We start from the raw sequence: 25419 nt of genomic DNA, 5'->3' as shown, positions 1-25419 counted from the left end.
TCTATTTTGTTCCAGAATGTTATTTCTTTATTCAGTTTCCACTTTAAAACTGCACACGCACATGGTCACTTCTTACATTCACTTAAGAGTAATGTAGATACATACAGCTGAGAGTAGCAAATACTACTAGCTTCTCCAGACCCTTTTTAAAATCTTATCAGCCCACTGGAAGTGTGACTGAATGCCGTTCACAAGTTAACTGACGTAGCCCAAGGCACTGAATATATATACTCACTGACAGAATGAAGCCCTGAATCACAGCCAAAGCATTATCTTAATTCACATTCCACAAACCATTTTCATCAACAAACCTCTTAAAACGAGTCTTAAAAATTTCATGGGTGACTACAATTCTTCCACAAAGAACAGACTGAAGACTTTTGAGTTGCATGCAGAAAAACTTGCCGCGTCAGGAAATATAAATGGGAATTTCACATGGGAGATAAGAAGTTTTCTTCTTTTGGTAGGTCAGTCTTTTATTTTCATCTTCATATTTGCAATCTGACTTACCTGTTTCTTTCCCCAAAACTTAAGTAACGTTTTATGGTCCTTAGACTTTACTCAAGAATACTCGTGATTACTGCAATTATAACCTATGTAATTAGTGATTTCCATCCCCGCTCTTTTTATTAATCCGGATTTACTAAAGTATTAAATGGTATGGAAGGATGCATTGAGATTTTTATTACCGTATTTCACCGACTGTTTCATATAATAACATCTATGAATTTGGGAAGTATCTTACAATTACTGCATCTGGGCATTATGTTGTGGTTTAACCGGCAAGATTTTTTCTAAGTGGTGCGTAAGATACTGGTATATTTCACAATTAATACTGTCAAAGGGTAATATTATAAGCTGTAGTTCAAATTTCCAATTTCAAGCAACAACTTCCCTGTCCTCCCAGCCACTCTCCCAACATAAATATATAACTGAAATGTTGGAAAAACTATCCAAACACAGTTCAATTTTATATAAAATATTTAATTTTTAAAACACAGGCTATTCATGTCACATAAATATCTTCAATTTTCGGTTAGCTGCTATGGTCAGCAGAATTATCAAGTGTGACTATTAAGAATAACTTAAGATACTGTCACTTATAGGAAAGTCTAAAGCGCTAAGACTCACCATATTAAAATTTGAGATAGTTGAATACTGTAGCTATTTTGCTAAATTTGAAGTATTTCTTCACCTCCTGCAATGTACTTTTAAGTTGTTAGTACTCAAAATTCAAATAAAAGCAAAGTAATTGTTCTTCCATTCATTTTTCTCCCCAATGACAAAAAAAAATTCCATCAAAAAAATAAAATGATCAACTGACATCAACTCATTTTATAGCAGTAAAATGGTAAAATATCCACTTTAAAATATCCTTGCTGTCACCAAACTGTAATGCTTCCCATATAGTATTTTGAAATGAAGGTTCACAAGTCAGAGGGCATGGGGTTAAAAGACTGACTTTAGAACTGGAGCAAATTTCCATTCTAAAACAGTTCTTCCGATTTACAATTCCAATGAAAAAGTAAGTTACCAGGAGAAAGAACAGTTAAAACAAAATGGTTAATTGGCACAGCTCTCATTTCCAGAGTTTATTTTTCCATTCAGGGATACTGGAAACACTGGTTATTCACCTTTGGTTCCTTTTGAGAATTTATTGTAATTGTACGTGTGCCTGAGCGTGCACGAGAAGTTAGTTAGACTTGACACCATTACAGCTTACATAGGGTTAGTCCATCCTTCTTTGCTGCTTTTAATAAAAGAGAAAAATGCTAAAATGAACTAAGGTTGCTCTAAGTCTGGCAGAAGTCCTAATAAACCTCACAGAAGGTGAGAGGAAGGAAGAGAAGAGGTTTTCTCTCACTACTTTTTCTTTTTGTTTCAATAAATTCAGTGTAGGCAAAGTTTCTAGTTAACAAACTGAACGGCTTTTTCTTAAAATGGCAATTGCGTAACTTAAAATACGATGTCTGCCTCCCCTCCCCCTATGAACTTTAATAGAATCAGGCAATTCTGTTTATTAAGCCTTGCTTCTGCACTACTGCCCTCCAATTATCCATGGCAAAAGGAAAACAGGGACAATATGGCAGCCTGAAAACGGGTACTCTAAAATTCTCATTTAGCTATTACTTTCAACCACTTAAATGATGTAACTTTTTAGAACTTCTTGGAAGTAACAAGATACTGACTGGAGTTCTAATCCCTTTCTTTGCTCTCACGCTCCTAGCAAGACAAGGTGGTAGTGGAAGGTAACATAGCCCAAAGACAGGCAGGAAAGAAGAAAGTGTGACAGGCAGAGGGAATGAGTCTAGCGGGAACTGAACAGGCAGCAGTCCCTAAACACTGGAGAGCTCCCTGCCTCTTCAATACAGTATTGATTCCCTTTAGAAGACAAAATGGGTGTAAAGGTTAACTGCTTTTTCAGACCTTCAGCTTACCTGTTAAGGCACTTACTTACCCTCCCCACCCCATATTTTTCATATAAAACCCACTATTTCATTTGAATGCATTTTGCTCGGCTATGATAATCTGCAAAATAAAACAAAAATAACGTTGACCATTTTTTTTTTATAAAACTGTTGCATCAAGAGAAAGGTTGTGTTTTATTTTCTGAAGTGAGCACAAAGTACACCTTTCACAATAACACTGGAAGCAGGTGCAAAGACTGACAGTGACCTTTGACTAAAGGTAGCTTTGTAAAAAGAAAAATACCAAATAAATCAGTGCCCTTTCTGATTGTTGTAAAACTGGAGGGGGGGAGGGGTTGGTTGGTTGTTACATAAAAGTTGGTCCAAACTTACAAAAAAAGCACAAATGTGCATAGTTCAGAAGATCTGCAAGAGGGCCATAAAAGACTCTTATGTCCCTAAGATTAGCATCCACGTAAAACTGCAAGAATACAAAATAAAATTGTTAACTAGAATTTGTGAAGATGTACAATCAATAGATCTAGTTTTTAGAACAGCATGAATTTAAGCAAAGGTTTTTTTTTCTTTTTTTTTTAACTATTGTATGCAAGACCCTTTTCCACATAAAAATAAAGCTGTTGTTGAATTAATATTATTCAAGTCTCTTGGATTGCTGCCTTAAATTGCAGCTAGAAAAGTCTTTCCAGATAAAAATGATGTGCCTGAGGAAAAACAGATACTCAGTATGGTAACCCTCTGCCTCGACCTCTGCCAGCTGATGTGCTAATGTGTCCCCTGTATCCTTGTGAATATCCAGGTCCTTGGGCAGGAGAAGTCCAGGTCTGTCCATGCATGAGGCCGGGGCCACCCGGGTTTTCCTGTAAGTTACCACCATAGTTATAGTTGTGCATCTTTGCTGGCAAAGGATGAGTACTCTCTGGCCCTGTGGGAGGGTCACTGCTGTTCGCCAGGACTGCAATGGGGCCATGGCTATATTCAAATCTATGGTCCTTGTCTCCACTGAACAACATGGGACCAGTATTGAGGTAAATGTCTCCGTATCCAGCTACTGAACTGGGAAATGACTCGGAAAAGGCAGAAGGCTGAGGTGGACCACCAGAATGAGATGAAGAAGTACTGTAGTTATCCAAAGACTGAATATCTGAGTTTCCAATGAAGCTACGTCGTTCCAATGGTGGAGGAGCAGAGCTACTTCCCAGACCATCATTGCTAACATAAGGAGCGGAAGAGAAAGAAGAGGATCCAAAATTGTCCTTGTAGTCTGATGTGGGCACATAAGTGTCTCCTGCCTGGTAATCCATACCACTTTCTCTTTTGGGATCATCCTGGGGCTGATGCTGAGCGAGCAGCTGTAACAGGGCGGCTTTCACTCCGGCATGAGGGTCAGTTAACGAAGAACTGGTGGTGGGTACGTGCTGGTTTTCTGTCCGATAATCCAGATCTTCTTCAGTCACTGGTGGTGGTTCAGGCGGTTCAGGAGGTCGCTGATCAGGAGGGAGGATACGAGGCCGGTCCGGTTCTGGGGTGAGCTCCAACATCCTCATATCTTGGTGCTGAATGAGGTCATCTTGCCCTAAGTGAAACAAAGCAAAAAGAAAAGGAAAAAAAAAAGAGAGAGAGAGTCAAAAGTGATCATGGAAAACGTGTTTCAAAATAGTCAGTTTCCTACAGGTGGTCCTAAAGAACATCACAAGTTCCGGAAGTTCCATTTCCAGCAAAAAAAAAGGAACGAAAGGAAACAGGGATATAAATACTAATATTGCCTGCTACCATTTAGGTCTGTGGTGACTGAAAAATTTAACTGCATTGGACTTTTCCAAGGTATCTCACATCTACCTATTTATTGCCTGAAGAACAAAAGCTACCGTACACACAAAGTTTCTGCCTTGCTCAATCATGTTGTTGTAGTTGGAGTAAATTATTTCTTCCATCAGAGGTTTACATGAGAAAAATCTCTGGCATTCTTAATGAGCTACAGCACACATGGGTAATTTGTCAAAGAATCTACTCTTCCTAGGAGTAAATGGACTCACGAACCAACCTATGACCAGTGACCTGGGAATTTTCAGAACATCTACTCCTAGCAATGCCACCAAACGATACACATCAGAGACCCCCGCCCCCCCCCCCCCCCCCAAAGAAAAACAGTATGGACACTGTTAGCGGTCTGCTCTCTGCACACTCACCCGATGCCGGAGTGCTAGGTTCTGGAGGTGGCCTGAGTTGTAATGACGCTTCATGTCCCGACCCATTTTCCCTCTCTTCCAGTAGCACGTCTTTCTGCTTGGACTGCTGGGCCTTTATTAACTGAGTCAGCAGAACTGCGAACGCGCTCTGCACGGCCGCCTGGGCAGCATCAGTCTCCACTTTAGGCTGCGCGCTCTGAGAAGAAGGCTGAATTCCTCCCAATGGTTTCGAAGACTCCTGTTGTGGTGTGGATGGGTCTGTCTGTTTTTCACCTGTTGCCAAAATTCCAGCAGGAAGGTTTATTTTATTTAGCTGCTGTTGAGTCTCAGAGTTTACCTTAATGTTCAACACTTGGACAAAATCAGCCATATTAACACTTGTTTTAGACTGTAGTAGGTTTAGTAGAATTGCCAATTCACTGTGGTTTAACTGCTGTCCAGGGCCTGTTTTTACTAAAGACAAAATTTGTATTAATTAGAATTGCCATAATTCACAGCACACCCCGCCCCCCCAAAATGGCTCTATATTACCCTATTAAAATGCCCATTTGTGGGACAGTGTGTAGGAAACACTGTGAAACAGGAATCTCAGTCTGGTTCTAATTTCATGTACATACATTTAAGATGTAACTGCACGTAAGTCAAAACAACAACAACACACTGCGGCCCGTTTTGAAGAATTCTCTTCAGGGCTCAATAGTTCAAAAGGAAAACCAAGACTACTGCTGGAGCCCCATAGGGTAGGTGTGAGTGGGATTCGCCAGCTGTGAGCAGGGACTGGAGGCGGTGGCGCGGGGCAGCTACAGTGTCAGGCACTCTTGAGGCATTTGGGATCTTTCATTCCTCGCAACAACCTTGAAGGCACCCTCTATTATTACTCCCAGTTTGTTTGTTTTTAAACTGAAGAAGAAACTGACATCCAGGGACACTAAATAATTTGCCCAAGGTCACAAACTCTGTAAACGGCCAAGTTGAGATCAGAACCCAGGTATTCTGATTCCGGAGTCTGAGCTCTTAACTACTCACTAAAATCATCTTAAATAAGCTCATCTAAAATCATGCTTATTATCTGAGGACCTAACCTGATTTTGCTGTAAATTCAAATTGAGATGTTATAGACTCCTTAATAAAATGTATTTTATTCAAATTACCTTTTTTTTAAGGTAAGTCCCTTAGGGTAAGTTAGGACTCCTACAGAAGCATGCTTATAATGCTCATGCAAGATGGTATTAACTCATCACCAACAAAACAGATGGCATTGTTTTTCAATTTTCAGTTGAGGCTAGTGACGGTTTGCACAGGTTCTCGTGCAAGCTTCTCTGAGCCACACATAACAAGGCTCGAATGTGTATGATACCACAGAAGTTCAGCGACACTACTCTGATAAGCAATTTCTATTATAAGAATGATGAACCAACAGAAGAGAAACTCCAAGAAAATAAAAAACTGATGAGTAATGCTCTCCTTTTATTTTCTCTCTTTATATATATTTTAAGAGCCTTTTTATTACTTCTTAATGTTATTTGTAGGTTAACTCAAGACAAACTTTTGCAAGTTCTTCCTGTGACTCGCAGGCATTAAGAAACAAAGAGCCATGTCTGTTTGCTGCATCCTAAGAGCCAGTTTCCCCTCATTTTCCATTTTATTTCTACATCAGCAGAGGCAGGCTCTGTGTGAGCTTGCAAGTATTCTGTAACTATGGTGTCTCCTCTAACAAAAAGGGCATTTTCTTTTAAAATAAGACAGTTGATGATGAAGAAAATGAAGCAGAGAGGATTCATTCCTATTTCACAAAACCAGGATTCTTCTTAACAGTGACAGTTTCAAAAAAAGGAAAACAAAAGATAAAATGAAACTCTGAGCAACAAATAACAATTGCTTTTGGTTTGTAAAGTAATGTACCAGTACTTTAATGCAGTCTGACCAAGGTCAAGTATAAGCTTGCAGATTACATGGGAAAGCATTAATGGTAAATCTTTCTCAGCTAATCTACTCTATATTTATATCCAACCACCAAAGTTCAATCTGATCAGATCTGTTTTAATCAACTAACTGATCTTTAAAACTAAATGACAGAATGAGTTTAACAACATTTCTGACAATACTCAAGAGGCCGAATTCTCATGAAGAAGATTACTCTTATGACAGACTGATCCAGAGGAAGAAATTTAGTAAGTTTCCCCCAGATAGCCTTCTTTATCATACTTCAAGTCATTTTTCGAACAATATGAGATTCCAATTTTTGAGATTCTATAATATTAACAGGCCATGTAGTAAGAGTGATCTGAGGACATTATAAACAGAATGAAAGAACTTCTATTATGAATTTTGGCTGTCTTCCTGTATCTTTCTATGGATTCTTGCCCTAGGGAGAAAAAGGAAATAGAGAAATCTGACCATTCACTAATCATATGTAATTTGATGCTCTTCTGAAGTGCCTCTTACCTTAAGATTGTTTCATATTGTGATGCCAGTAGCAGTAAAATGTCTATACTGGCACAAGAAATTAACAGGGAAATGTCAAGTTTGGTGAGTAAATCTTAATGTTTTAGCCACAAATGCTTTAACACGATAGCAACATAATCACAGCTAGCCACAAAACGAGGGAAGAAAACCAACCCGGGAAGCATTACTGACCAGGCGCTACGTTCGAGTTGCCCTGAGGTTTCAGCTGTGAAGACGGCAGCACGCCCTGCGGTGTGCTGGTCCTGCTGTCATCTAAGCCAAGAGACAAGTCCTTTCTGGGGGCTTTAATTGTTGAAACATCATCGGTCATGCCCATCTGCTTCTGTCTTCTTCGCTTTTTACTCCACAGCTCATGACAATCTTGCCATAAAGGAAGACTGGAAAAAAAAAAAGGTATCAAATTGTTTGTCAGTGTTATTTCTTAACGACAACCAAAACCTGCTAATATTTCCTACACAGCACCAAAGCTGCCACCCCACACCCCTGCCAGTTGATCTTGAAGACTCCATACACATGCTGTGTGAGCCCCTCAACAAAAATCATCCTTGAGGCCCCACCTCTATCAGGGATTCACTTTTACAAATGGACTGTTTTTCTGTGGCTTCTGAATAATTGACAAATAATCATTTATTAAAACTATGAATGAACGGGGCGCCTGGGTGGCTCAGTCGGTTATGCATCCGACTTTGGCTCAGGTCATAATCTCGCAGTTCGTGGGTTTGAGCCCCGTGTCGGGCTCTGTGCTGACAGCTTGGAGCCTGAAGCCTGCTTCAGATTGTGTGTCTCCCTCTCTATCTGCCCCTCCCCCGCTCACGCTCTGTCTCTCTCTCTATAAAAAATAAAACATTAAAAAAATTTTTAAAAACTATGAATGAAGAACACATGTTCATAAAACTTTGTTACTATTATCCTTGGTGCAGTCTTTTAAAGCCAGTTCTTATCACAGTACACCATACACTGAACAGGACATGGAAAAAAAGGCAAAAAATATGCCATTCGCAGGAAATGGAAACAGGATTAAAGAGTAGTAAAGGCTAGGAGATAACATTTGTGAAAGACTTTCTAGTAAAAGCTTTTTACTTTTTTAATACCCTCTTATTTACTTCCATAATCAAATGCTCTAAAATGAAACTATGCTACAGAGAAGGTTCAAAAATAGGTAGTCCAGGCTAATTACTCATCAATAAAGAGTTCTGAATACCTAGCAGCTATCAAAATTACCCACAATTCTGAAACAGTTCTACCTTCATTAATGTAATTTCTTAAGACTGACAACACTACAGAGTAACTTTTGCCTAAAGAAAGATGTAAGTGGTTGATTTATAAATGTTTTCTTCTTATCCTAATAAAAATTCCAATGGGAAGTTACTATTATATCTATTTTAAAGATGAGAAAATTGAGGCTTGGAAAGGTTAATAAACTTGCCCAGAATATCTACAAATTCTCTTAAGCAGCCCCAACCTGGTTGATACAGCTACAAGTCTTCAACCTGGGTGTGTTCACCTCTAGGGATGCTTTTGAAGGGGATGCACCTGAAATGGTTTTAAAACAACTGACATAGCTTTCCTACAATTGACTTTGGAGAATGGCCTGCACAGCAAGTTCTTTCACACCTCCTCTTTCACAATTACTCTCATCTCATGTTACAAAATAAAGGCATATGCAACAATATGGTCGAATCTTAGCAATATAATATCAAGTAAAAAAAAGTCATTCCCAAAAGATTACAAACAGCATGACACTCTTTTATAAAATTAAAAACAACTAAAAATTTTAAAATATAACTTTTTATGAGTACATATAGATGGCAACAAAAGTATATACAAAAGAAAACAGGGATGATGGTTACCTCAGGTGGAGGAAGGCAAGGGGATAGGTCGTGGGGCAGGGGGTGGGGAGAGGGTATGATATGACTAACGTAGGTTATTTCCAAGGTTCTAGCTTTTATTTGGTAGGTTCATGGCTGCTTATTAACATCATTTAAAATAACTAATTAAGTAACTAAAAGAAAAAAAAGAGAGCCATGCATGGACCAATGATGAGTGACACAAGGATTATGATTAAACCAAGTCTATGCACCTGAGGTCCAAAAACAAAACAAAGGCATACCTCTCAGCCATCTTACTATGGTGCATTGCCTCAGCGTGTAAAAACCTCCTGGAGTAACAAACAAAGGTACAATTTGAAATATTGATATTGGGAAGCTTTAAGGCATCATAAACCCGCCAAAGACTTTCCTTTCTGTGTGTGTGTTTATGTATTTTAAGATGTGTGGCCTTAGCCCCTGCTGGGATATTCCGAATTCAGATATACTGCGGTACTCAGAGTGGGGCAACAGGAGTGACTTCACTTCTTCCACCCTGATGCTCTTGCAGGAGAGCCCCATAACGGGAAAGCAAAGAAATCCACAGGAAAGGGCTTCTGGGCTCCCTCCCACAATTTAAAGCTGAGAGATTCTTTATGGATGATCTCCACGCTCATCTCTAGGAAAACCAACATTACCCAACCAATAGCTGTAATGTATAGGTTAGTGATGCAGACTCTGGATATACCGGCAATGTTTTCCAGGATGACCACATTTTTATGTGCTTTTTCTGAAGGTTCAAATACCGGCTCAGCCACTTACTTATTGGCTCTCATTAGGCAAGTAACTTGACCTCTGTGCCTCAGTTTCCTTATCTTTAAAAATGAGATTAACAATATAATCTACCTTATGGGGTAGAGGTAATGATATATGTTAACATATGTAAGCGCCGGACAGTGCCCCTCACATAGTAGGCACTGTATTCACGCTTGATACCCATTTATCATCATTCCGTAAGATAGTTTAAAACTACTTTTATCAAATCACTCACATCATGAAATGCTTATTCCAATTACAGTTGATCATATTTTATCTTATAAATTGTTCAGTGCTTTTCACTTACTGTTGAGAAAAAATAAAATTATAGGCTAGCTGTCACTCTTTCACTTTTTAGTAATATGTTTTTTTCTTTCCATTAAATATGCCAGTAAAGTTTTGACACCACATCTAATATAATTAATGCAGTTGTTTTGTTTTTTTGTTTTAATATCCTATTCTCATTTGATTATTCCTAAAATTAATCACAATATCATTATACTTTCAACCTGAATGCTTTAGTGATGCATCCTGTAATTTATTACTGGATTACAGCCTGTTCACCAAAATGTGTATTAATATGCTTTTTTTTTTTTTTTTAATATGCTTATTTTTAATGGAGAAATGCAGTCAGGTGTGTTCTGGTAAAAATTAGGTGATGTGTTTGACAATATGGACAGGTTCCAATTAGGTTATATGACAGATGTTTTCCATTAATTAAATGGGATGTATCTACAGTTCCAAGGTTTTCACAAAACCATGCATTTTAAAAATGTACTAAGAAAAAAGATGTAACATATAGATTGGCGAAGTTGTACTGACGTTACGTGTTGACACCCTAAACTTTTCCAAGTATACTTACTGGATGAAATAAGTGTTAATAAAAGAAAAAGTACGAAGTATAAGAAATCATTTCATAAGATACTAATAAAGCTTCTTTAGTTTATTTTCTCAAAATTTGAAAAAATAATGAATGACTCTTAAAAATCTTTTCAAGCCATAGGCTTTCCAATTCTTTACTGTCAAGAAAATTAAAACAGAACCTTAAGTCGACATCTGAAAGGTCATTATCATAATTTCTGATGACAGATCACTCTGTGATTTTTGGACATAATATGGAAGGAGTGCAAAGAACTCAGTGATAAAACCATGACAAAAGACCATTTGTTCGCAAAGGCTTACTTACAAGGGTACTTATAAAAAGAAAAGAATAAAATTACAATTAATGTGGAACTCTCTCATTCTAGAATGAGTAATATTAATTGGTAGATATAAAAAAAATCACAGTCCTACCTATTTCATTAGGTCGCATTTACAAACAAATTTATTAATTTTTTCTTTCCTTAAAAAAATGTTTTTAATTGGAATATAGTTGCCATATAATTTACCATATAATATTATATTAGTTTCAGGGCTACAACATAGTGAGTCAACAATTTTCTTTCCTTTTTTAAACTGAAATATGTACTAGTAATATTCACAATGACCATCTGATCAAGAAGAAAAAAAGCTTAAAATCAGAAAAATTTTAAGATTAAATTTCCATTTATATACATATATTTGTTTTAAAGAAGTTCAATAAGGTAATCAATAAAATACTTTCAAGCATAAATATGTTACATTAAAAACCTGTGAAATTAATATAAGTTCCAGATTAAAAAAAGGGACACTGTCCAATTGTTGAAGAGTATTCTGTATTTTCTAAATGAATCTTGATGAATATCAAAATGCTAAGATATTTTGATCCCAGTGGGTACATTTACAAGAAGTGAGATAACTGCTCCATTTAAAAGTGTCAACACTTACCATACACTGAAATTTACATCTTTTGCAACTATCTCCACGCTTGATTAAAACAAGTTTAGATGTTAATTAAAAATATGCTCAATATAATTTTTACCAGGATTCTTTCATGTGGGCCACTTGAACCAGGAGATCAACTTAGTATTACCAATAATGGGAGAAGAGTGACCTTACATTCCTCCTGATAGGATAGAGCAGGAAGCACACATCACTACCTAAGTACTATTCTTGACAAAAAAAAAAAAAAAGTTATTCTAATTTTGATCACAAGAAAGCAATTACAGCCAAAATGTAGAATGTTTTACAAAACAGCTAGCTTGAACTCTTCAAAAATGCCAATGTCATAAAAGCCCTCCCCCAAAGAGCAATTAAAGACTGAAGAGAATTACAACCAAATCCAATGAGTGAGCTTTGACTGAATTCTTCATCAAAAAAACACAAAAAACAAAACAAAAACTATAAAGGAAATTACTGGGACAACTGGAGAAATTTAAATATGGATTGCCTACTACATACTGCAATGTTAAATTTCTTATGCTTTATAATGGCACTGTAGTAACAAAGTCCCAGTTCTTACAGCTACATGACAAATCATTTATAAGTATTGTGTCACTTCCACAATACAATATTCAGATATTTCAGGACGAAAACCTTATCTATAGTGTAAAGCAAATGTTAATAATTATTGAATCTAGGTGAATGACATATAAGTGCTTATTGTACTGTTCTTCATATTTTTCTGCAGAGGTGAAATTTTTCCAAATCAGAAGTTATAAAAGATATACTTTGAAGGGGTACTGGTGCCAAAGTCTCAAGCCTGCTGATATATACCCACAAGCAAAGAACAACAACAACAAAAACCCCACCATGAAACAATTAATTAAACAGCGAATGATTCAGGTCCTTCAACATGTTAAGTGATAGATCCTTTCTGCCTGTCAAATCATCCCACAATGTCTATTCATATAATTCAATAAAAACCTAATGAAGTTGAACGTGAAGGTCTCAGAAATAAAGTAAGTCCAATCTAAGTGATAAGTGGAAGAGCCAGGATTTGAACTCCAAAGCCCATGTTTGTTCATTCACAATATACTAATTTTATTACACGGAAACATTTTATTATAGGGATAGGCCTGCTTTGGTGACACTCATCGTTCAGTTTTTAAATTACTATAAAAATCCCTACAAAAGGTCTAGGTCCTATCAAAAAAGAGAACCAAGTGGACTGCTCTGTCCCCTCCCTTTTTCCCCAAAGCAATCCTAGAGAAATTACAGGAGCCACAAGGGAAGGAAGGTTCAAGAACCCAGCTATTCTGACTCCCAAACTCTATACATTTTCTCTGCTTCATCCAATAAACTCCTTCTATACAGACTTTTGTTACTAATGCTCTTTTATCCAATGATAAGGATTTTCTATTATATAGTATGCCAGGAATATTTCAGAACTTCTCTTTGTTACTGAACTAACTGGCTGGCTCCACCCTTTACTAGATTTGTATTCTTGGGCAAGTTTCTTAACCTCTTTGAGCCTGCTTCCTCCTCTATATAAAGAGGACAATAATAATACCCACCTGATAGGATTATAAAGATTAATGTAATACATGAAAAATGCTTAGCATAGCACCCAAATTTTTAGCTATAGCAACACTGGGGCTGGCAGAAGTAGTACTAGAATAATATTAGCAGCAGGAATATTTTCCTAGAGTTGAAATCTATTAATAAAATTAGAAAAAGGAAAAGCTGCTCTTGCTATTCCTATGGTTAGCAGAACATTAAGCAAGGTTCTAAATTCTAGATGTGCAAATTATGTGTATTACTAGTATTCTATTTCTTTTGACTTATTCTTTTTGACTTAAATAATCATGCAATAGCTTCTGATCATTTTATACAGATGCTACTAAAACTGTCCAGATGGGATCTAATTATTAATAAAGAGCCACTTACTCTGGTGGAGGCATCTTTGAGGGCTCCACGTCCCGAAGGAATTCGCACTGAAGAGCCTGTTCTGCAGTGCAGCGCTTACTAGGATCCAAGGCGAGCATGTAATCAAATAAGTCTAACGCGGCTGCAGGAATACTGGCATGAGAGGATTACAAAAGTCATACATGGTCTTTGACATAAGTTTAATGCTTCTTTAAAATAACATTTTATAACATGTTTGTACTACTTTATTCCAATAAATTCCAAATTTTCCTTTGAGACATATTTTTACATACTTTTTAACTATCATTCTAAATAATTTGAAATTTGGCAAACAATAGCATTATTTTATTACTCAATTGGAAATACGCAATTTTAACAATGAAGAACTGAATAGTATAGTTTCCTATAACAAAATAAAAACCTGAACTCAAATAACATGTAAGTTGCTTCATTAAAATTTTAAATGATGTTAAAGTTCCATCATGTAAACTCCAAATCAAACACACAACCCCAAATCACTGAAACCATAATGATAGTGAAATGGTAATTTGCATGTAGCAAAGGGAAAGTCAAAATTAAAGGACATGAGAGAATTGTGATCGGTCTACGTTGGGTCAATAGAGGACAGTGACATTTAGAATTCACAATAACTAAAAAGGAAAAAAAATCAATGCAATATGGACATTTAAGCATCCCCTTCTTACAAAACAAATTCTTCTCTTAACTTTCGACGATATTGCTTCTTTGGTTTCATGGTGTTGAAATATGGTAGTTTGATTACATCAGGCCACACTGCAGGACATGGACTCCCACATATACGGCTAAACAACACACAAAAATAAGTACATCAATGTAAATTACACAGAAAAAAAATCATACATACGACTGCCACATAAAACCTCAACTCATTATTCAATAAAGGTTACATAGAATCTTCATGCAATGTATGAGAAGTTTTACTCAATATTTTAGTCATCCCAACTTATTTACTTGTTTTAAGATATCAACTTATTTTCAGCAGCTACCTCTAACACTGCAAACATTCCTGAAAAGAAAACCTTTATATTTGTACAATCAAGTCTGAAAACACAGATAACACTTCAAATATGCTGACCATATTGTGAAGCAAGCTAAAAAATTTATGCCAATAAATTAAGGAGCAAGAACTTAGGATGTCTTTCTCTTGTTCTATAGGTACCTGTCATCACCTTCTCATGACTATGATGAAGTCTGTGAGAACACTGGAAACAAACTTCCTACATCCAGGAAGGGAACTGTACTATGTCTGCTGCTGAATTCAGTCAACAGGAGGACCCTTCAAAGTAACATTCTTGAGACATAAAAGTTCTTCAACTTAAGTAGTGCCACTGATTTCAAGGTATTTAGAAATTTTAACTGCTTTAATCTCTGCTTATCTGTATTTTGGAAACCCTATTTTTGTACTAACTAGTAAGTCCTTGTTATGGTAATTTGTAGAAGGAAGGCTATAACATGGATAACCCCAGCTGCTAAATATTTACACTGATTTGATAATATATAGATGAAAAATCATTAAATATGCTTACCCTCAGTACACTGAATCTCAAAAATAAATGTGCATTGTACATAAAATCCTCAGCTGGTCTTCATATGTAAAGAGGAAATGTCCAGGCATCACTGACTAAAAGTAAAACTGTTCTGTACATAATAAATATAAATGCATGCACCAATGTGTATAAACAAGCCATGGCTAAAGTTGCCAGCCATTCTTTAGCTGAGCTGTAGAACGCTGTCTCAGAAACACACAAGAAATAAAGATTTCTTCTTTATGGAAGAAATCGCAGGTCTTTTAAGCTATGCCACTGAAAAGTACATTTTTGTTTCAACATAGTTCAGGATTTTTGTAAACCTAAGCTTTTAAAAAGGTATTAAGGTATTTGCACACTGCCAGTCTCTTTTTCCTTACAACTTCCTCAAAAATACAGTGGCTGTCTCAGAAAACAAGGTCAAACTCAGGGGTATGGTTCTATGATCTGGTTTCAAACTGCCTTCCCAGTCTCATTTCCCAATTCATCCCTCCCCACAGATCAATCACTCTTCCGCATTTGTGATATTTCCCCTTGCTAGATTCTAACTAGCAGAATCCTTTTCATTTCTCCAGATTCAGATAAAAAATAATGTATTCAATGAGGTCTTCTGTGTCCCCATAGCTACCGAGAACAGTCACTCTGCTTTCTACTTGCTTCTTTTGACACTATTTCACTCTTTTGTATTTTAGTTTACGTATCTGTTTTTTCTTACTAAACTACAGTTTGGGAACTGTGTCTTTTAACTTTTGTAAACTTCTCTCAATAACAATATAAATAATCCCAGGCAGAGTGATGTACGTTATTACAGAAATATAAAGTATACTGAAATTTTCAAAAGTGAAGGATGCTTTCAACTGCAGAAATACAAGAAAATGTACTCAAGTTATGGAAGAGGTACAGAATTTTGGCTACAGCTCCAAGGATAAGTAAATAATAGACAGGTGGAAAGGAACTAACAAAAATGTTACTGGCAAAGAGAAGTGCATAGGCAGAGGCACAGAAGTAGTCCAGTACAGACATATCAGAGGAAGACTAAGGAAACAGGTGGAATTTAGGGCTCAGGGAGGGTTGCTGGGAGCACAGATAGGAGCCACGCAGTAAGTTTTAACAGGTAGTTCGCCTAACTAGAATGAAAGCAAACTCTGAAAACAAACTTTAGAACTGAAACCTGCCTGTGACAATTGGTCAAACTGCATTGCTTAAAAATCTGTTTCTTCTTTTGTAAAAGGCAGATTAGTTTTACTTCAGAGCTGTGAAATTAAATGAGCTGGCATCTGGCCCATTCAATAGAAATAAAATGAAAGTAAGTTTCATTACCCCTTAGCTAAAGAGTTTCAACTATTTTACTCTATGTGTTGTGAGAAGAGAGTTGAATAGTAAAGTTATCGAACTAGTAGCAGGTCATTTAGATCATCTGAGGCAGGGAAAGTTACTAGAAACTGAGGAAGCAGACATGACAGCAATTGATGAAAACTGCATATTGGTTAAGATCTGTACCCGATGGCCAACCAGCTCTCTCAAGATCACTTACCGAAGAGGTCCTGAGATGCATCATATGCTAAATCCCCAAATACCTGAGATCTATTTTGGGACTTTATTCTGACTCACCTACTCTGGTACCAATACCATACGGTAGCTTTTTATTTTTTGTAAGGCCAACAGGACAAGGCCACCCACACCTCTAATTACTCTCCTCAGAATTTTCTTACAGATTGTAGAATCAATACTGTCACACTCCAAAAGTAAGAGAATCTGTTCAGATTCCACTGTTGCTCTGAACTTATAGATTTAGAAAGAATTGCTATCTTCAGAAGGTTTAATTTCTATCCCAGAAATACACAACATTTATATTTCCTTCAGTTTATATGTATCTTTCTTTAATTAGATCTTATATATTGCTTTTTATCATCTTTATTTTTTACTTGTTTGAATGTATTCTTATTCCTATTAGGAAAGTCCTATTATAGAAAACGTTTGACATATGACACAAAATTTTAAATAGCCATCTGAGATCCTATGGGTCCTAACATAGTTTTAATAGTTGTTTCTTTGAGGCTTTCCAGGTTTATAGTCTTCTCACCTATAATGAGAATTCTCCTCTATTTTTTCAAACATGCATACCTCTTTATCATTATGATATGGTATGTGGCAATTTCAAAACAGTGTTACAATGATAATGATGCCATATGATACTGGGTAGTTTAGTTTCTGACTTTAAAGGGGAGTACTCTAATTGTTTACAACTGGGAAGGATGATGACTTTTGGTGTGAGGAAAACATATAATAAAGATACTCATACACACACACACACACACACACACACACACACACACACACACACTCACATATATCCTGTTAAAAATTAATGTATTCCTTTTTACTATGGGTTTTATTTTGTGGCTTTTAAATGTTTAAAAGGCAGTTTGCCTAACTATAATGTTTTGCACTCTTAGTTTCATTTTTAGTTTGTTAGTTTCATTTTTAGAAACTATTATAACCATCATCTGCATTTTCCTCCCTGGGTTACTAATGTTGTATATTATATTAAGAGCTTTCCTAATACTCATCCTTACATTTAAATGAGGAATACACCTGGCCCTGACAAAAGTACTATTATTTTAGTGTAATGCTGTATTCTACTTGTTCGTTTGGATGTTTTGCATCAATATTCGTATGTGAGATTGGTATACAGTAGCAGTTCTCAAAAAGGGGGTCCAAAGACACTTGGATAATAATCCCTTGGACCCTTAAGCAGTCCGACAGGTGAAAGATGTTACTGAAACATTATTTGCCTTTTTTCAATGTGTTGATTATCCACTGATGGTATAAAACTATCAACAGTAAATACTCTTTACTACTATACAATCTCCCAGGGCAGGGATGATACAGAACAGCCATTTCACTTACGGTCATACTTGTTGAAGCACTAAAAACTGTTAATGTTATTAAACCCTAACACTTGAGTATACATCTTATTTATATTCTCAGTGAGAAAACATAAGATAAAGCACTTTTGTTGCTCAAGAAATTCTGATGGTTATCTTGAGACACACTTGTGTTATGTAACTGCTGAAGTAGCAGTTTTTTCATGGCCCATCATTTTTCCCTATATGAATAAGTAACACACTATGGTCATTCAGACTTGGGTATCTGCCAGACATTTTCTCACATGTGAACAAAGTCAGCTTGTTACTTCAAGGAAGACAAGTGTGGTATTTATTTTCAATTATAAAATCCAAGATTTTAGGAGAAAATTAGAATACCAGAAAGGTTTTATCTACACCATAGACTTGAAAGCTTCACAATAAATACCTATAGGCTTTTCTGATGAGATTAGTGGTGATAACCAATATTATATAATGAAATGTTCCATTTAGAAGATCTGCTAAATTCAGTGATCTGATATTTTCCAAATTACCAATGTTACAAAATCAACACAGATCCAGAGTGCAAGACAGACTAATGGATTTTAATACATTAGAATACAACATATTCCTTCATGTCTTCACACTGCACTTTACAACTAACCTATAAAAAAATAACCACTTATTTAGTATAGTTTCAAAGGAGAATACACACGATTATCTAAAAGACTACTGAAAACAACATATCACAAAGAGGAGAATCCAGATGTTACTACTTTATTAAGCCAGATATTAAATGATATATAAAAATGTAAAACAATGCTACTCATTTTCACCAATATTTATTTTAGTTTGGAAAACAAAGACTTTTACAATTAAACCGTATTAATATATTGATTTAAAGTGAATATTTTTAATTTTTCAGTTTTAATTTCTTATACGATAAATATCAATAGATACAACTAGCATAAACAAAGCTCCTGGGATCTTACATAATTTTTCAGGGTGTAGAGAAATTCTTAAGAGCAAAAAGAAGCACAAGTCTAAAGAATGTTTATGCTATTGATTTATGAAGATATACACGCTTCATTTTTAAAAATATGGGAGCTTCCCTTCTTGAGCTATAATGGCTAAAGCTTTTAAGATGTTAAAAATTTCACCTGTGTGACCATAGGTGGAGAGAAGCAGAATTCTTTTCATTCCAATCTACTTCTCACTTTTTCCATGATTATAAGTGTTTTTTATTTCATAAGCAATGTAATGTACACTGTGTGATATAAAAGTTCTTCGTGGAGTTAAAACAGTGACTCTTGTGTTAACAGTTTTTGCTCCCAATTCATCCCATTTTGGCATCACCTGTTTTCACTTCCTTTTGCCGTTGATTTTAAACCCAAGCTATTTCTTATCACAAAACTTTTGTACTTTGCCTAAAATAGTTTCTGGAACAAGGCTAAGTAGACAGAACTTAACCACTGTAGTGTGAAGCTTTTAAACACAGATTCTGACTAGTATTCCCACCTTTGATTAGTTCACACGGATTTTTATGCAGACTAGAACCCATCATTCCTGGGGCTTTAGACTGGGGATATATTCAAACATAACTGCAAACAAAGTTAGAGGGAGAAGTAGGAAACTTAACACTTAATTCTTACAACCCTAAGCATATGATTAAGCCTGTTTTACTTGTGAAGAAACAAACTTAGAGAGTTATGGAACTTACCCTAAGTCACAAGAGCAGGAAGTAGCTGAGCTGGCATTAGAACCCAGGTCTGGAGGATTCCACAGCCCACCCTTTCAATCAATAGTACTCTGATGCCTCCTTCATATCAGGGAGTCAGGGAGACAACTGTTTCTTTTGTCAGAAACGTCTTTTTCTTCATGTTTTAAAAATAATGCCATAGAATCACAATTCCACCATCTTTTTATGTTATAAATATTTGGTATCATACCAACAAAAACAAAAACATTCTGAAATATATAAACTGGAATGTAAAATAGCCCCCTCTCACAAATCCATGCTCAGACAAGAACTCCAGACTCTTTTGATGTGTCAGTCTTACCTAAATGGGACCAAACCAAACATAGCCTTCTGCAAAACGGTTCTGTAAAACATCATGTAATGATGTTGCTTTTCTATGTCAACATCTCTAGATCTACCATTTCCTTTTTAATCTCTGTACAGTATGTGACCAAGTGGATGGGCTGAGTTCACTAATGGACTTAACATGTTCATAACAAGTACACTCATGCATCAGGATCTTTATTTTACTGTCCCCTCACTTCTTTCAGATCCCTGCTCAAATGATACTTTATGGGAGAAACCTTCCCTGACTCTATATATGACACTACCTCCTGTCATTTTCTATCCCTTATCACCACCTGATCCATTTTATTAATTTGTTTTGTCTTGTCTCTCCCAGTTAGAAAGTAAAAAAATTGTGTGCCAGTCACTAGGCACTGAGGATACAACCCGCACCCTTCACTGTACCCTCAGTGCCAAGTAACTGGCACACAACCAGCAACCAATAGATACTTGTTCAGTTAATCCCCCTGGCCTTGAAATGTTTTCTCTATACTGTATTTGAAAGTCCATATAAACTTGCTTTATTTCTGGACTTGCCATATAATTCCACCAATTCATCTACGTATCTTGTGCCAGTGCAAATGGTTTTAGTTGCTATAATTTTGTTTTAACATATGATATGCCAGATTTTCCTTCTTTTTAAGAATTTTTCTGGTTATTTTAACGTTTATCTGGAGGGATAATGTCTTTTGAAATTCTCATTAGGACTATACTGATTGACACAGGTTGAACTGCCATCTTTAAAAAAGTTAAGGCTTCCAACCAAAAACAAGATACATTTCTCCCAATAGTTATTCAAATCTGCTTTACAATGTTAAGTGAGATATTATAGTTTTCACTAAGCATGGAGTATATATGATGGTGCTTTTGTTAAAGGGATCTTTTCCCTCAGGTACGTTTCTAACTGGTTATTATTGGTACATATTTTTAAGAAGCTACTGCTTTTGGCATAAATGTATTAACGTATTAGGGTATTGTATGTATATACATATATATTTATATACGTGTATATTGTGTGTACACACACACACACATATGTATATACGTATATACACACATATGTACACACACACAGGGTTTCTCAACACTCATCATTTTACCAAACTTTTTAATTTAAGGTCTTTCAGGTAATTCCCTTGCATGTTGCATGTATGCAATGTTATCATATACAAATTATAACAATACTGCCTTATCTTTCCACTATTTATACCTCTTATTGGTTCACTTTTATAACACTACTAGTTAACTGGTTGGTACTTCTAAAAACACTTTTAAAGTAATGATACTAGAAAACACTTTTTATAATTCTTGTCTTATATCTTCTAGTATTTCAACACTAAATATTCTGGATATTAGTCTCTAATACATCTTTTCATCACATTAAAGAATTATACCTCTACACTTGGTTTATATTTCTAGTAAATGCCTATTCAATGCCTACTAAGATAAACATACTATTTTACTTCTATTAAAATGATGAATTATAGTAATAGATTTCCTAAAACTGAAGCATCCTTGTATTCTTGAGATGACTCCTACTTGACTCTGCAAGTTGATTTTTAATGAAAAACTAGATACTACTGACTAATCTTTTCTTTAGAAGTTTTGGATTAATATTCTGGAGAAATTTTTCAGGATGTTTGATCAATTATTGATGCTTATGTCATACTAACCAAAAATCTCCAAGCAGTTTTATTTCCTACATGGTGGAGAGAATGAGTTAGAAGTTTAGCTACTATGGTAAAACTAAATTCAAATCTCAAATTTGCCACTTGTTAGTTCTATGACCCTGGACAAATTCTTCACTTTCTAAGGTTCCATTTTCTTAACTATAAAAAGAAGAAAGAAGGTTGTTATGAAGCTTAACTGAGGTTAATTCAGGTGAAATTCTTAGAACAATGCTTGCATCATGTATAAAGTAAATAAATGTTAACTTATCATTAATAGGAGCCTTAGTATCCAATACAATCAGGACCAATGCCTTGTTAATAGAAAAAATGGGTAACAGGGAATGATTTAAAACAAATAAAGAAACACAGATACATAATTTAAACATTTTATTATAACTGAAAAATTAAAAATGTACATTTATTCTCCAATTTTCTGACACAGAGCAAGGCCTTTCCTTTGAACAGAGGATGCGTTGAATGGGACTCTGTATTCGCTTTCTTGAATAAACCACACCCATAACACATCATATCAAGGATTTAAAGCAATTTGAGTACTAAATTCTTCCAAATTTTTATGACTTATCTTTCTAACTTGCCCACCCCAACTTTGTTAAGTCTTTGCAAAGCACTGCATCTGTCTATATTTAATTAAAGGATATATATACAATAATAAAACGTAGGCATACAAAAAAAAAGTCGGTATACAAAAAAGTCAGTAAACAACTATCTCTTAGTCATCATACTTCAACTGGTAGGATAAATACATAGTCTTACTAGAGAGTAGTAGCCTATTAGCTGCAAACATTCAGTTTGCCATGTTATCAAACTAGTGTTACTTACAGGGGGACTGGGGAGCATCAATTAATCCAATTAAGTCTGCTGAAAGGAAGGTTCATAATATACTGGTATCTGGTATATATCATAGTATACTGGTAGCTGGTATCACAGTATACTGGTACCTCATACCAGTACCTTTCCTAAAAGTTCTCATCCATATTTTGAGAAACACACAAGTCTTAGAAGTTGTAAATTAACATTATTATATATGAAAGCCAAGGCTCTTTAAAAAAAATATTTTAAAATATTAAAGAGAAATGTGATTAACATGTATGCCCTTGATGACATAGGCTCTACAACAGGCTCCAAATAATGAAGACTTATGTTAGCGGGTACGTGCATATGTATACATTTGGTGTGTAGACATTCATATATAGATACATATAAATGTATATGCATATGCATATGTATATATAAAACAGATATTGTCTTACAGTACTCCAAAACATGAATTCTTCCACCCTGCCATACTAAAAAAATGTTACCTATCACGTATTGTCTCCTTCCTCATATTTATTTACTCTTTCTTCCCAGTCTTATTTTTTGGGCCTCTAGCCCTTTCATTTAATTGCAAAAAAGATCTAGGGACTTTAAGATCCTTAATTTTACTAGAACAAGGATCAAAGTACCCACATTCTAGTTTTTCCTCCACTCAGCAATCATTGGCCTTCAGGAAAACCATGTCGTTCTCCTAAAAACACAAACTTGAAAGACTTTAAATACACCCCCAACAAATATTACAGTCATGAACTTACCTTATTAATTCTAGTTGTGCAAGTTCCTGATTTGCTTGAAATATAGGTTTTTTAGTGAAGAGTTCACCGAGGATACATCTAACGAGAAAAATACCCATCATTACTAAATGATACGAATTTACTTCACTACCAAAAGCTTCAAGTAAATTAAACCATCAGTAAAACTATCTTACCCACAGCTCCATACATCAATGGCTGGTGTGTATCTTTCTTCTCCCAACAGCAGTTCAGGTGGACGGTACCATAAAGTGATGACCTTGTTAGTATATGGCCGACTAAAAAAAAACAAAAATCACTCTTTAGAGTTAGTATCTGTTAGAATAAGAGACATTCTCTTAGGAAATATTATTTTGGCTAATCAAAGCATAACAATCCGAACTAAAACCAATTCCATCTGCCTACGAAATTGAGACACGCTATTACATCTGACTATGATCATAAAATGCATCTGAGAGCAACGTGATTAAGCGAAAATTCCCTTAATACATAAAAATGAAAAGTAGTTGGCTGATTTTAACTGTCATTTGATCCAAAAAAGGTCTTTATATTTCAACTCAACTGTTCAGTTTGGTTTTTCCTTTCCATAAATTTAAAAGGAATTAACTGACTTAAAGGGAAGTTGAATGATTTTAACCAAAGCCGGCAAATTACTAATGTGTGGCAAGATACGGTACAAATTGGAATCACCTAACAAACATTTTCACCTGGACATATCTTTGACAATATTTCAACCCACTTTAGTATGCAAACACAAAGTACATGAATGTACTGTAGTAGCTGAGGTCTACTCTGCAAAGCGCCACAAGCAATAGGTATGATACCGTATCAGACGATTCCTTTGTCACCTTCTAACAGAGAAAATATACACATACTGCTACCTCTTTATTTGCCAGTGGGGCTTACATCCAGGGGACCAAACAGCCTGTAGGGAATTGAGATACTTCTCTTAAAAGGCTTGCAAACAGGGTCCCTCAAGCCAGGGACCAGCACAAAGTAGCTGTTTAAAAAGCAACTAGATTATATGTGAAGGATATTAATTTGCTAATCTTAAACCATCCACCAGAGGGGTAGGGGCCTGCTGGGACTCTCTCCAGAGACAAAGGCACTGCCCTGTGCCACTGTTGCACTCTCCCATGGCCCCACTAAAGCCAGCAGGCGCACCCCAGCCCTGCACTCTCCCGCAGTTGCACTAAACCTGTTGGTCACACACAGTCTACACAAGAGATGCTCCCTGATCACACGGCTCTAGTGGCCAGGGGTGACTGTGTTCCTTAGTCCCGTGAGAATGTAATAATCAGAGAAAAGGTTCTTGGCAGGCCACCATAACCAGGGCACCACACAGACTGAAACACACCCCCAGGCTTTCTGTGAAAAAGGCCCATTTATCTGTCCTAGAGCTTCAGCCTAAGGGACAGACTTCAGGTTTGCCACACATCTAAATGCTACACAGGTGCTCTTGGGGAATGTCCGGCAGGGGACACCATCTTTGCACTCTCCACTGGCCTCATTACAGCTCACTGGTACCTCCCAGAAAAGAGCTTATATATTTTGACTTTTCCAATTGTAGCCCAGGGATATCTCCAGATCACCTGGTCTGTAGGCAGAGGATTTACAATCGTGGTACCATACAACTATATATATTTGCATACGCTAAAAGCTGCCGCCTGAGGGTCTGGCTTCCAATCAACCTGAACTTAAGTGTTGACTGAGATCCCTCCCTTCAGAACACTGACTGGTCTTGGAACACCCTTAATAACTGGTTCCTAGCAAATATAAATCAGGCTGCTTAGACAAACACAAAGGTCTGAGAAACAGAAGAGCTAGGGCAAGGTTGAAAGACAAAGTTCATCTCCCACACAAGGCCACTCCTTAGGACTAGAAGAGGTAGCTGTTTTCCCTAAACATAGAAACAACACACAGAGTCAAGCAAAATAAGGAAACAGAAAAATATGTTCCAAACAAAAGAACAAGATAAAACCTGAGAAGAAAAAATTTAATGAAACAGAAATAAGTAATTTATCTAACAGAGTGAAAGTCATGATCATAAACATGTTCACCAATCTTGGGAGAAAAGTCAACAAACACAGCATGAAGTTAAACAAATAGATTGAAAATATAAGTATCAAAGGGAAGTCACAAAGCTGAAGATAGTAACTGATCTGAAAAACAGAAACTAAACTAGAGGGATTCAACAGCAGACTAGCTTAAGCAGGA

General features: G+C 36.1%; 1 protein-coding gene across 3 annotated transcripts in view; it reads right to left on the bottom strand.

Moving 5' to 3' along the window:
* Positions 1 to 963: 963 nt before the first annotated feature.
* CDK13 (cyclin dependent kinase 13) overlaps positions 964 to 25419 on the bottom strand; it is a 123547-nt gene continuing 99091 nt past the window's right edge. The window contains exons 8-15 of one of the 3 annotated variants that reach the window (XM_086697011.1): positions 23379 to 23480; positions 23206 to 23283; positions 14133 to 14249; positions 13450 to 13581; positions 9192 to 9239; positions 7253 to 7458; positions 4616 to 5068; positions 964 to 4002 (exon numbers count right to left, since the gene is read on the bottom strand). In XM_086697011.1, the coding sequence (XP_086553137.1) occupies positions 3149 to 4002; positions 4616 to 5068; positions 7253 to 7458; positions 9192 to 9239; positions 13450 to 13581; positions 14133 to 14249; positions 23206 to 23283; positions 23379 to 23480 (1990 nt within the window). In that variant the 3' untranslated portion in view covers positions 964 to 3148. The remainder of the gene's footprint in view (positions 4003 to 4615; positions 5069 to 7252; positions 7459 to 9191; positions 9240 to 13449; positions 13582 to 14132; positions 14250 to 23205; positions 23284 to 23378; positions 23481 to 25419) is intronic. The other 2 variants (XM_025929994.2, XM_025929995.2) reach the window with 2 other exon arrangements.

Source organism: Puma concolor, chromosome A2 (genome assembly GCF_028749965.1).
Source record: "Puma concolor isolate L17-30 chromosome A2, mPumCon1.1.hap2, whole genome shotgun sequence".
Lineage (NCBI taxonomy): Eukaryota > Metazoa > Chordata > Mammalia > Carnivora > Felidae > Puma > Puma concolor.
This window is presented reverse-complemented; position numbering and strand designations above follow the sequence as displayed.